We start from the raw sequence: 13,861 nt of genomic DNA on the forward strand, positions 1-13,861 counted from the left end.
AAGAGCATCCCTCTGCAATGGGTGCAGCTCTTGCTGAAGCCACCAAATAGTCATAGATCTTACTCAAGGTATGCCTAAAGAACCAAATATAGATAAAAGGCAAATAGCTAAATCGTTCTTTGCTCTACACACCTCATGATTCTGCAATTCCTTCTCTAAGTGGAGAACCTTTTTTAGGGTAGCTGCAGCAATCTTCTTCCGTTTCTGGATAAGCATTTGTTCCTCCACACATAGGTCATACCCCAAACGCACATCTAGGCCTTTTGGCCTTGCACACAGGTCAGGAACAGAACAACCAACATGTCAATGCATTGCATTTGTGTAATTATTATTTACTCAGAGTCCACTGCAGAGCTACTAACAGAAAAAGTATATTCAAGTCTAATATAAAAGCTGCATTTTATACTCTTAACAATGCTCTGCAAATTATTGAGGTATTACCTAAAAAAAATACCCCCCTCTTTTTAAAAATAGTATTTTACCATTTTATAGTTATAGAGACTGGGGGCGGGGAAATAAATGTAGAAATGATTAGGAGAGGTTGAGTCAGTCAGGACCATTAGGGTCTGCATGTATGTGTCTATGCATAACTCATGGCCCAAATGCAACGTACCATATAGGTCATGCACCTGGAACGCAACAAATCTCCTATTTTTGCTGCTTGCTTGACACTTCAAAAAACAGAGGGCTTTTCATATACACAGTCTACATTCAGCTTTGTGTGGGCCATACATTATGCAGTCCTATTCAATGCATCCCATCTGGTTAAGAAAAAAACACACAGCCCAGAGGAACTTAAGCAATCCTACACTGCACTGAAATAACATAGGAACATAGGAAGCTGCCATATACTGAGTCAGACCATTGGTCTATCTAGCACCGTATTGTCTTCACAGACAAAAGCTCAGTATTGTCTTACAGACTGGCAGTGGCTTCTCCAAGGTTGCAAGCAGGAATCTCTCTCAGCGCTATCTTGGAGATGCCATTGTAATATCTTACAATGCTCACACTTCTAGTCTCCCATTCATATGCAACCAGGGTGGACCCTGCTTAGCTAAGGGGACAAGTCATGCTTGCTACCACAAGACCAGCTCTCCTGGTCTTGTGGTTGGCTGTACCTTACAGGTTGGCTGTAACCTATAAGGTACAGCTTACAGGTAGGCTGTAAGAGACCACAGCACATTTCTTGGCAATGTGTTCCATCGATTATTTATGGTAAAATAATCAAATACGGTATAGTAAAAAATACGGCATGGTAAAAAATGTCAAATACGCCACTGCTTATTTCTCAAAGATACTTCTGAGAAATTGACAGAGCTGTGAGGGAGTTTCTCTGAGAAAATGGCAGGCCACGGATTGCTTTCACTAAACTCCAACTAGCTGCAAACACAGGGCGTTTAAATCTAGCAGGGGTGGCTTGTGAACTCACCTCCGGGGGGGGGGCAGGCAGCTTATTTAACTGTAAATGGAGCCGGTGCTCCATGCCACCCAGCAGCCCCCGCGGCGGGGAATCGCCTCTGCCACTCACCTGGCTCCCATGGAGGTGAGCCCCCACCAGTGGCCAGGTGAGTGGTGGAGGCGATTCCCCGCCGCAGGGGCTGCTGGGCGGCACAGAGCACCGGCTCTGTTTACAGTTAAAGAAGCCGCCCGCTGCCCCCCTGGGGGTGAGTTCACGAGCTGCCCCTGAAATCTAGTGAACCTTAGATTGTATCAGAACATGTTTTTAATTGCACAAACTAAACATTGGTGAGTCAGCACATAAGGGGAAGGGCCAGAATGGGCACAAGTGGAGTTAGCAGAACTAAAACCCTTAGAAGGCTAGGAAGCACTGGGCTCCAGGTATCTTAAACACCCCCATTTCCATTCCTCTACAATACAAGCAGCCCGACATGACAAGACAACTGAACTTTGACCCTAGCAAGACAACTGAAGGAACTAGCAAGACAACTGAACTTTGACTCCTATGCCCACATGGACATGACACTGTGGGGAAACTCACACATATTAATTGGAAAACAGCCAATTTTATGGAAACATTGGGTAGAAAAAGGAATCAGTTGGTTATCACAGCTGATAATGGAGATGATAACTACAGATCCGTTGTATCCCTGCAAGAAGATTCTACTTATCCCATCAAGTGCCTGGCAGTATAAGAAATTGAAACATAGTATATCTGCTCAATTCGGACCAGACACCCTAGCGGCCCTGACAGTTCCAGATATATTAGTGCACACCATTAATATGTCCTCTCTCCCAAAACTAAATAAATACCTATATACCTTTGTGTAAGGAGTCCTGGACCCTGGCTTGGATTTACTTAGGGACAAATTGAACTTCGAACTCACACATAAACTGTCACCAGCACAATGGCATGAGATTTTAGGTAGTGTTAAATATAGCTCAATGGATCTCAAATTGTGCCTTATCCAACAGAAGATTATTTTCAGCGCCTATTTAATCCCCTGCATTTTAGGCGATTAAAACTGGCCTCAAATAGTAACTGCTGGAGATGCAATAATCCTCACTCAGACTTAACACATATGTTCTGGAACTGTCACACAGTGCAAGGCTTCTGGAGGGAGGTTATCATGCATATTAATTTAGTGATGGATTCATCTCCTGCACTGAAGGACCTGAATGCAGTACTGGTGTATATACCAGCTGATTGGGGACTAAAATCAAGTTCTAAACAATGGCTATGGAGAGACTTACTGGTAGCCAAGAGTGTAATAATGTGGCAATGGAAATCTCCCACTCTTCCTAGGATTGAGTAATGGGTGCATGACCTGCTTGAATTAGCGGCACATGAAAAATGGGCCCTTATAAAAGTAAATAAACCAGATAAATGGTCAGAAACCTGAGATAACGTCCTTGAATTATTCTTAGAATAAGAATCCTTTTGATTTACACAAACCTATGGTTGCAAAGATGTGTATTCCTTCTCTTCTCTCCTCCTTCCCCTTCTGCTCTCCTTCCCCCTCTTTCTCTTTCCCACTCTCCTTTCTTTTCTCACCTCTCCCAACTAGCGCAACATGCAAAGGCTGGCTTGGGGAGGAAAGGTTGGGCTTGGGGGGTGCAGGGAGGAGGGGAGGGGGGGAATGGGGAAGATGTTTGTAAACTACATAATGTCAAAAACTGTGAACAAACAAAAAAGCCAGGCCAGGGGCCTGACCGAGTGCTGGACGTGAACTGTGGGGTAGTGGTGGTAAAGGAATTCACCTGTGCATGTTTACTTGAAATGTCTCTGATGCTGTGATGCCTCCCTGGCCAACCTGCCAACCTGTCAGGCTAGCAGCTTGTGCTTCAAAGTGCTGGATGTGAACTGTGGGGGGTGAAGGAACTACCCCATGTGTGCCTACTTGAACTGTTTCTGATCTTGTGATGTCTCTTTGTCCAACCAGTTAGGCCTGGGGTTCATGCTGCACAGTGCTGGATTGCAACTGTGGGTGAGGAAGCTTCAAGATTACATTACTCAATAATGTACAGTACTATACTGTATGCATTTCTGGAGGGGTGGGGGGCATTAACGGGAGGAGCGAGAGACTGGGAGAGACTGGGAGAACATAAGTTCTGAGGTGGCCAAGGTACAGTGCTGTGCAAGGTACATTCCTTATTTCTGCTTTCCTCCTGGTTTTCTGGTGATTTTTAAGGTCATTTTCTGAGGCTCTGGAACCTAACCCCCACAATTCCCATAGATGCAATGCCTCATTATTCACAGTTTCATCGTTCATGGTTGTGGTCATGGAACAGAACCTCCCACAGATAACAAAGTCCACCACTACACTACTACTCTAATAATAATTTATAAACATTTCTTACCAATCTTTTACTTGTGCACGTAGATTAATTGTTTTGTCCTGGGGATAAAAATAAAATAAAATATTGTTAGTATTCCGTTACACAATGTGAAAAACTGTTCATCTGGAAGAAACTGTAGATATGCTCAGTCTTCCTGTAGGCAATATAGGCAGACTTCGTTTCCTCCTGTCCACTCACTGACAGAATCACTCTCTTGTTCACCCACTCACACACATGCACACACAGGAACTATCTGAATCACCTACAGGCTAGCAAGCTGTAGTAAGGCAGAGGCTGGAGACTAACTTGTAAGGCAAGAGCCTCAAGACTAACTTGTCCTATTAATTGCAATGGAACTTCTGTTGAGTAATTTAGTCAGGATGTCAAACCATTTTCTTACTCTGCTACAATGACAACATATACATGAATGCATAAGATGACTACATTATCTGCATTCATTGGCTAGCATCCATCACAGAGCCAGGCATGCTTAAACTCACTAAGGTCACTAGCCTTAATTCCCCCTTAGCTCTGTGATGGAGAATGAATACAGGCAGACCTTGATATCCGCAGATTCGTGTATCTGGGCTCGGGTAAAAGACACCCAACCTTGGCATATGTGGGGGGAAAGGGGGGGGACATGTTGACCTTGCGTATCCGTGGGTCGGGGTGGCCGGAAATGACCGCTGAGGTCATTTCTGGCCACTATTTTGTGGGTGTTTTATTAAGCGGGGGAGGTGATTTTCAGACAATTTGGAGGCATTAAGGGGCACGGCGTGACTCAGGGGGAACAGCTAAGATGGTAGGCAACTTCCCCCATATCCCCGCCCCCCGAAATCCACTGGTTTTTAACCATTTTATTCAAACCGGGAACTCAATTCCTAATTCCCCATTGGCCTAATCCCTTGATATTCATGGTTTCCGCATTCATGGTGGTACCGTGGAACAGAACCCCCGCAAATATCGATTCCTCCTGTATTGACTTTCTAATTTTCTGTGTTTCATTTTCTATGTACTCTATAATTCATATAATCACAAATTGCAGTAGTTACCTTGACTATAGTTATTTCCTCTTCCACAGAAAATGAATCCAGAGGCAAAGTGAGGCAAACCTTTTCATCTGCATTACTCTTTCCACAAGGCAAAAATAAAAAGATTTCAAAATTTATATAGCATTGAAACAATTGCTACTTAACTGTTCACATAAATGCATGTTTTGGTTTTACTTTTCAGGGACTTAACTCCCAGAGATGTGTGCTTTAGGGATGTGCACAGAACCGGTATGGGCAGTTCCCCTCTCCCTGCCCCCCACCCTTCGGAAATTCCCCTTTGCCTGTAAAGGGGAATCTCAATTGATTCTGCTTTACAGGCATTGTTCCGAACCAGTTCAGACTGAAATGGGGATGGTCTGGTTTGAACTTTGACCAGCACCCCCTTTTGGGGGGGGCAGTGCAGTTTGAACTCGGACCGGTTGGACTGGTTTGCACTCCCTTAGTGTGCTTAGAGCTGCAATCTATCTTGTCTCCACAGCAAATTGCATCAGCCATTAAAAGCAATTTTAACAGGTCTATCTGTTACTGACCTTGTTTGAGTTACGAATGTTCCCAGTTAATAAGTTTTCTTTCTAGCTTACTTGCTTGTGTTAAACAGGTAAATTAGAAGGAAATTCTGGATGTTTTATGACCACATAAAACTCATAAAATATTTACGGTGTGTAACTGTACTGCTTCTACTGTGGTTGCTGGTTTTTTTAAAATAATATATTGTTTTTAATTTGATGTTGTAAGCCATCTTGAGTGTAGGAAAGATGGAATATAAATATAAAAGGTGGGATATAGATTATGTTATTTAAAATTAATAAATAATAATTCACAAAGTGAAGTCAAAGGCCAAATCATACAAGAGAAAGCAATAGGTGTGTCACAGCACTATTTGGTGCAAAAATGAATTCAGGGTTCAGTCAAATGAATACAATCTAATCTGCATGGGTGTGAGACCCATGCTTGACTAGCAGACATGGTACCAAGGGAAGCTGTCCACTAAGGGTTTGTGGGGGAGGCTATGCTGGTTGTTTGCCCCCAAACAAAAACAAACACAGGATCCAGAATATCACTTACCAGCAGCCAGAAAACTCTCTCAAGCAGGGAACTTCCTGCAGCCCCTCCTCCCCATGCCTGCCACTTCCTGGCTGGAACAGCTGCTAATCAAGCTGCTCCAGCTTCTGATCACTAGTGGGCAGCTCCTGGCATCACCCACTCAAGGAAGTAAACATCGTGTTGAAAATACAGCCCCTAAAGCCAAAATTAAGCCAAAATTAACTGTATTTTAGACTGTGAGCTCTTTGGGGACAGGCAACCATCTTATTTCTGTATTATTTATTTTTCTGTGTAAATCACATTGAGAACTTTCACTGAAGAGCAGTATATAAATATTTGTGGTAGTAGTGTAGTGTAGTTTCTCTTCAGATTTAGAGAAAGCTGAAAGCTGGGTCTGTGCTGGAAACAACGTCCATGGCAGCCAGCCCTACCATGAGCAACCTTGACCTAGAAATCTGGACCTGTTTGTTATTGTCTGACCCCATTTTGTGTTTACCCCTGATCCTGTGGAATTCCCATGTAGACTTCCACAATATTTATTACTCTCCATTCATCCGTTATCCAGTGTTGACTTCTGGCTATGTCTGACTTTCCGTCCCTGTCTGTTGGCTCCTCCTTCCCCTCTCTAAGAGTGGTTTTCACAGCTGCTGGGCAGTTGGCCAAGACAGGTCATTACACTTAGTGAGAGGTAGGTGTGCGTGCGTGCATATGTGTGTGTGTGTGTGTGTGTGTGTCTGTCTGTGTGTGAGACAAACAGGTAGGCTTGGAGAGAGAGAGGGAGAGGGAGAGGCATGGCAAGGTTTGGCAAGAAAGAGCAAGAGAAGCCAGCTATTGGCTCTACCTCTCACTATCCCCGGCTCTGCCCATCACCTGCCCTGCCTAGCACCCCCACCAGCTGGACTCGCTATGGGTTAAGTGAACCCATTCTTACTCTGTTTACAATTTGCTGTGGTTGTTCATAACCAGCTGCTGCTAGTCTGGTCACACACGCAATGATTGCATCTTATTTATTAGTCTGATTTCTGTATTCATTTGTGGCATGCCTGCAACAGTCCTCTGTACTGTACTGTACCTATTCATACAGGTGAATACTACATGCATCTGACAAAGTGATCTCTGGCCTGCAATCAATCTGATCATCAGGACTCTTTGCTATATCTGACAGGTTTGTAGGGATTGCTTATACCATAGTTTCCCAGTTTGGATATCCTGGGAAACTGTGGTTTAACAAACCAGGAAGCTATTAATTTAGCCAGGTATGAGAGGAGAGGAGGAAATGGGAGTGTGTGGTCACACAGATCATTCCTGGTCCAATAGACAACAGTTTGTTGGACCAGGATAATTATGCTTGAAATGGACCACTCTCTCCACAATTTCGAGGAAAGCATAGAAGTGACATGAGAAAAACGTAGCCTAAATGGTTTTTTAGAATGAAGTAACTTTCTAGCCGATAAATAGGAAGCAGCATTCCACTGCTTCATAAATTTAAAAAAATTTACACTTAAAAACGTACAGAACTGGTACCACATGTCTTCTTTGACAGTTCAATTTCCAGCGCAGATTGTTTATCTTTGATGTAGTGAAAAACAGCAGAATCAGTAAGATGCAACTCGGAGTCCAATGATATGTTCTTGGTTTCTTCATAGGATCCTTGAACAGTTAACATGAAGTTTTTCTCTACAGGGAAAAGACAACGTACAGTAAACACTAATATTAATTATTTTTGTTGTTGTCACAACATATTTTTAAGGAGAGTCACTAATTCTTCTAATGCATCTTGATCCATGCATGGAGTCCACGCAAATGGCCTCCACATATCTGCAGAGGCTGGAACTGTGCCACCACTGTGAAGGCAGTCTGTTTAAAAGGCTGTTCTGGAGGTGATTGGGGTGTACTGGGGGCAGCGGGAGAGGGGAGCAGCAGGGAGCCAGTAAGGACATTAAACAACTTTTCTCACCACCCTTTGGTGGATTCCCTCACCCCTTAACAAGTATTGCTGCATGAACCACCAAACCAGTTTGATTGAATGGACCGGCCCAGCCAGCTGGTTCAACTGAACTGGTTCAAGGGAATGTGGTTTGGTTTAAATTCGATTTGAGTTTGAACCAAATTGCGTTTTTGGGTTTGTGCACACCCTAGCTTGCTCTGACAGCTTTCTCTACTGAAGAAGCTGAATTCTGCGATTCCTACCTTTAAGGAGCCTGTGCCTAGTAGAAATCTATCCTTGAGGGCTGCACAGCCCTCAAGGACATACTTCCATGTGACATAGGGCACTTCATGGGGAAGGAGCAATGGGTGACATTCATTTCTTCTCTCAGAAGTACTCTGAACTGCACATAAGTACATTCCTGAGGCCTGTGTAAGCCACAGTAATATAGCAGTAAAGAGTTACTTCTAGGTAAATCAGTTTTATCATCACTTTTTACTGACAAACTCAAACAAGACACAGGTCTGAAAACTTTCTATTTAGGTTACTAGACAAATAAACAGTTGTACTAAAATGAAGATGGAAAACATATTGCTTTTGGACATTTTAGACACTTTCTTCACTCATATGCGAAACCTACTTATCCACTTTTTATTAGCAAATGGCATACAAAACAAAACATCTGAAAACTTTGCATTTAGGTTACTGGACACATAAACAATAGTGTTAAAATTAAGGTTGTCTGGGAGGTATAAAATTCAGGTTGTGTGTGATACATGGTCTGGTTACTCATGAATGACAACACCAACGATCCCAATCTGGAATGAGTGATTTAGGGTTGTGCGGGGTTTTTTTTCTGTTTTGTTTTTGGCCCAAATCCGAAACACCCCCATTTTGTTCTTTGTTCAAAAGCAGCCAATCTGAAACACCCCAATTTTGTTCTTTGTTCGAAATTGCAAAATCCAAATCCAAAACGTTTTGGATTTAATAAACGTCCCTGGGGGAAAGCTAGTGGATGGGGGTGGCAGTGCCCAATGGGTGGAAGCTACCACCCAAATTTCAGAGAAAGGGCGAATTTGGTGAATTTTTGAAGTTTAAGATTTTTCCCATAGGGAATAATGGAGGTTTCAGCAAAAGTATAGCTTCATGTCAGGGGGGAAGGTGTGGCCCAGAGCAGAGTAGGGTACGTGGTAGTGCCCAGTGGGGGCAAGAAACCTGCCAGAATTCTTTCAAAGGAATTGGGCAGAGGGAGGGCTGATTTTTAAAGATTTACTGGAGTTTACATGTCTTTAAAGTTCTTCCCCATAGGGAATGATGGAGGTTTCAGCAGCCCCATAACTGTACTTGGGGGGCACAGGGTGGCCCAGAGCGAGTGGTGGTGTAGAGCACATAGGGTGCCCACCACCCCCATGGGTTGCTAACCCATGGGGTACTGAGTTTTGTTATTTCTGAGATGTTTTGAGTGCAGATTCTCTGGTGCATATGAGTGTGGATTCATGGTTTGTCGCTGAAAATCTCATATGCTACCAGAGAATCTACACTCAGAACACCTCAGAAACAACATAACCCAGCACCCCATGGGTTAGGAACAACATAACCCAGCACCCCATGGGTTAGCACCCATGGGGGTGGTTGGCACCCTATATGCATTACACCACCACTTGCTCCCAGCCCCCCAGTGCCCCCCCCCAGGTGGAGTTATGGGTCTGCTGAAACCTCCATTATTCCCTGGGGGGGAACCTTAAAGATGCGTAAACATCAACAATTCCTAAGTCCTTTCCCCAATTCCTTTTGAATCTGGGTGGCAGCAGGCACCCATTGGGACATTACCACCTGACCCACTCTTCTGCCACCAAAGCCCCCTTTCTGCCCCGAATCCACCCCAAATAACATCAACTTCACAAATCAGCAGAGCTTTGCAAAGAAACAGGCAGATTTCCAAAGGTCATGTACATCCACATCCCTCCTCCAGAAGTGCAATTGATCTACACACAATAGTGTGAAACAAAAACAATGAAATGCACACTGCCCCACTGGCCAATGAGGGTAAGTTTTACCCTTAAATTTCCTTAAAAATAATGAGTCAATTTCCAGCGGATCAACCCATGCTTTCGCTGGCCAATCTGCAGGCTGGAGGGCCAGAAATTCAAACAGATGTCAAAAGTCAAAATGGAGACTGAAGGAGAAATACTTTTCGCAATTGCAGAACAGAGTTCCAAAACAGCCAAAACAACAAAACGTTTTGTATCTGAAACAGGGACATTTTGTTTTGGCTACAAAATTTTCTGTTTTGAGCATTGGGTGTTTTGTTTTGGCTACAAAACAGCCGAAATGGCCTGTTTTGGGCACAAAACATTTTGTATCCGAAACGAAACACACACCCCTAGAGTGATTTAGCATTTCAGAATTCACAGATGTTGCCACTTCTGAGATCCATGAGCTTGGCAGCTCACACCTTATATTGTACATGAAACAAATAACTTTAATAAGTGGAGACAATGGTCAAAAGGAACACGTGAAACAGATGATAACAGTTTTCAGGACAGACAGCTTTGGAAGTAAAGGAACAGTCTACCACAGTTACATATATTTAAGTGTTACTGATTTTTCTCCTCCTTCACTCATGTGCCATAAATACAAACTCAAGAGATCCACAAATAATATCCATTAAATGCTGTTTTCTCTTAATGTGCTCTAAATGTTCCCAATTATCCAGAGTGGTGCAGATGTAAGGAAACATGCACAAAAGTACTTCCCTGTCTCCACCTCCTCCCCCAGCAGCCCCTGAATCCTCACAGCACCTCTTCTGGCATCAGCAGATCCTCTGAAATGGGGTGGGATGTGATGCAGGGGGCTAAAATGGGGGTGGGGGATGGCTGAAAATCATGTGAAGGCTGTTGGAGATGGAGTTCCAGTGAAATGACCTTTTGCACCAACTATCCTAATGACCACTAGAGGCAGGGGCGTAGCAAGGTTGGAGTGGTCCCAGAGACAAGATTTTAAAATGGGCCCCGCCATCACCGAAGCTAAGCTCATGAAGTAAAGAAATCTTAAATGGTTTTGTAAATTGTGGACGATGCAAGTCATTTCATGGTACTAGAGAAAGACATGCTGTTTGGGTAGCTCCAGGTCTTAACACTCACATCAGTTTCGGAGGATGAATACAACTGAAGGAACCCCAGGCAGGTGTGTGGCTGGGGGAGTCAGTCATGTGACTTGCCTCTGGGGGGCCCCCCAAGGCAGTGGGCCCCCAGACAACTGTCTCCCCTTGCCCTATTATAGTTATGCCCCTGACTAGAGGCACTGGGAGTAGAGATAGTTAGTGAGGGTCTCCTTACCAGTCCTGCTTGTCTCTACCCTATGACCCCTGCCTTGACTCCTCAGATACTTCCTGTAGTGAGTCAGTCCTCTTCCTTTCCTCCAGGAGAGAAGATGGAAACATCTCTCTGCCTCCCTCCCTATTCATTATGTAGCTGATAGATAGCATAGGTCTTTCCTATCCCAAATATATTTCACTAACAAACCTATGTAGTTTAGACTCTACAGCAGAGGCGTAACTAGGGAAAACGGCGCCCGGGGCAAGCACTGAAATGGCGCCCCCCCCCACGTGCCCCCCCGCCCCCCCAACATGCCACATTATACTTAGGTTTTTCCTCACAAGCGCCTGCCGCCGCCGCCAAGCCAGGCCACTGACTGGTTGCCAGGCGCCAGCAAAGCAATGGGGGGGGGGCGCAGGCAGTGCGGAAGGGACCGCTCGTGGGGAAGGGGGCACTGATGCGCTCCCTTGACTGCTGCAGCACTGCTGCACTGAGCAGGAAACATTTGTATTAACAATTTTTTAAAAAAAATTAAAAAAAAATTGGTCATGGCGGCGCCCCCCACGTGACCAGAAAAGATGGCGCCCGGGGCACGTGCCCCCCCTGCCCCCCCTATAGTTACGCCTCTGCTCTACAGTGATTTCCATGTGAATTACTTAAATAGCTGCAACAACTAAACTCTTCACTCTGTAACCGGAGTGGTAGCTTCCTTGATGCTTTGCTAAATGATCACAAATGATCATAAAGACATCTTCCATTAGCAGATCTCTGCTCTCAGGAGATGCTTCCTCTCCAAGATTGGTGTACTCCTCTCTCGGCAGATCCCTGTACCATGCTATCCAGTTTCCAAGGATCCCTCAGCCTTTAGGAGTAGATATTCAGGAGGAAAAATCCCCATCTGCAAGTTTACTTCTGCTTGTGGTAGTTTCAGTCCAATCCATATTTAAAACTATACTTTTAAAAAAAGGTGAACAATAACCTGTTGATTCCTTCTTCATCTTTCCTCCATTTATCTGTACCTCCAAGCGGGAAATTTCACGAGACTATAAAAAGAGAATACAACGAGGGAGCAAAAGGTAAAAATTTACTTCATATAATATTTAGGACAGGTAAAATAACAATGAAGGAATAGGTCTTTACTTTTGCTGAGGAGGCTATTTTTAACACTCTAAATCCCTCTGGAATATTCTAATAAGCCATAGTGTCAGAGCTAATGCACTTTAATTTCAGGCAGTTGACATAAGTTGCAGGAACATGGTGAGGGAGAAGTCATGAATACATACACAGTAAACTTATTCAATATCTGGTTATGTAATTGTCTAGATTCAGGAGACATTGTGTGAAATAGATATTAATATACATTTTATATCTGCCTTTTTAGTTTCCTGGAAAAGAGCTGTGTCTCACAATTTTTATTATGATTAACTTGTGTCCTGCACCTAGAGAGCTCTTTTTCATTTTTAATATTATTTGACTCAGCTGTCCAGATGTAAAAACCTTGACCATGCTTTTAAAAACAAATCATAATACTGACAGAGAGATTATGGCTGCAGTCTTTATGTACCCTTACTTAAGAGTATGTAACACTGGGCTTAGATTTATTTCACAACTTTCATGCGTAAGATCTGACTGCAAATTGTGATTCAGGGACTCCATATATGATCTGGTCCTGATTTTGTCTCTGCTAGAAGCTAAAACTAGACATTGCATAGCACACACAACTTCCCCACCATGTTCTCCTCGGTATCATCTACTAACAGAGAACGAGTCACAGGACATCATCATGTTGCAAATGTGTCCTGCCATCCCTCCGCTTCGTTGAATGCTATTTGTGGGAACTGGGAAAAATGATGTAATTTCATGTGTTTTATACTGATATATGTTCCCAGAGCAGAAGAAGACATAAGCCTGCAGCTTTTGGAAGCAGAGAAATGTGTTTCTGCAACATCTACCTTTTCTGCTGCTGTGATACAATACTTTTTAAAAAATGTGCTGCCTTTTTATATTGTATTGTTTTAAAAATCCAGTTCCAAGGCAGTTTCAACGCTGTCGTGCCCCAAATAGTGTCACTGGGAGCATGACCTTGAATAGTGTCACTGGGAGCATCCCAACTATGATCCTCCATAAATACACAACACCCCTCACCCTCTCACATCCCTCCCTCTTCTTCTCTTGGTTTTTTCCCCTGTTGAATTTAAATCTTAGCTAGGGAAGAAGTCTGTATGCAAAGAAGAACATAAAGGGCAGGATATAATGGATGGGGTTCTTAAGTTTTTTGCACTAATGGGCCCCCAGATCCTCAAGTATTACCCATGGCCCCCAGCCCAGTCATATACCATATTTTCACACGGCTCCTGTAAAACATAGAGGGAAAAATAACTGCTCAGGATACTTATTTTCAAGAACTTTATTTGCATGAGGCAAATGAAATTCTGTGCAGCAAACAAATCATATTTAAAAAGCTGGGCCTATTTCATATGCATTGCTGGAAAAGCCTCAGAACAGCAGAGCCTGTTTCACTCTGGTGTCACCTAACAACAGAGTTAACAATGAAAATATAATTAACACTCATCAAGAAAAATAAAGGGCATACTTATTGTACTATAAATGATGCTTTGGGGTGCTACTTTTGATTATATAATTTCACACAGGCTACCTGAACCTACCCCACAGACCTCAACTTAAGAACCCCTGATGTAATGGATTGCAGGTTTCTGGTGCAC

The 13,861-nt window shown here is 43.5% G+C and overlaps 1 protein-coding gene across 3 annotated transcripts in view; it reads right to left on the minus strand.

The window, feature by feature from the left end:
* LOC128340806 (cytosolic phospholipase A2 epsilon-like) overlaps positions 1-13,861 on the minus strand; it is an 86,072-nt gene that overhangs the window by 52,329 nt on the left and 19,882 nt on the right. For all 3 annotated transcript variants that reach the window (XM_053286525.1, XM_053286527.1, XM_053286526.1), the window contains 5 exons: positions 12,118-12,181; positions 7,408-7,571; positions 4,851-4,928; positions 3,820-3,857; positions 133-268 (listed from right to left, as the gene is read on the minus strand). In XM_053286525.1, coding sequence (XP_053142500.1) covers positions 133-268; positions 3,820-3,857; positions 4,851-4,928; positions 7,408-7,571; positions 12,118-12,181 — 480 coding nt within the window. The remainder of the gene's footprint in view (positions 1-132; positions 269-3,819; positions 3,858-4,850; positions 4,929-7,407; positions 7,572-12,117; positions 12,182-13,861) is intronic.

The sequence above is a fragment of the Hemicordylus capensis genome, chromosome 1 (assembly GCF_027244095.1).
Source record: "Hemicordylus capensis ecotype Gifberg chromosome 1, rHemCap1.1.pri, whole genome shotgun sequence".
Classification (NCBI taxonomy): Eukaryota; Metazoa; Chordata; class Lepidosauria; order Squamata; family Cordylidae; genus Hemicordylus; species Hemicordylus capensis.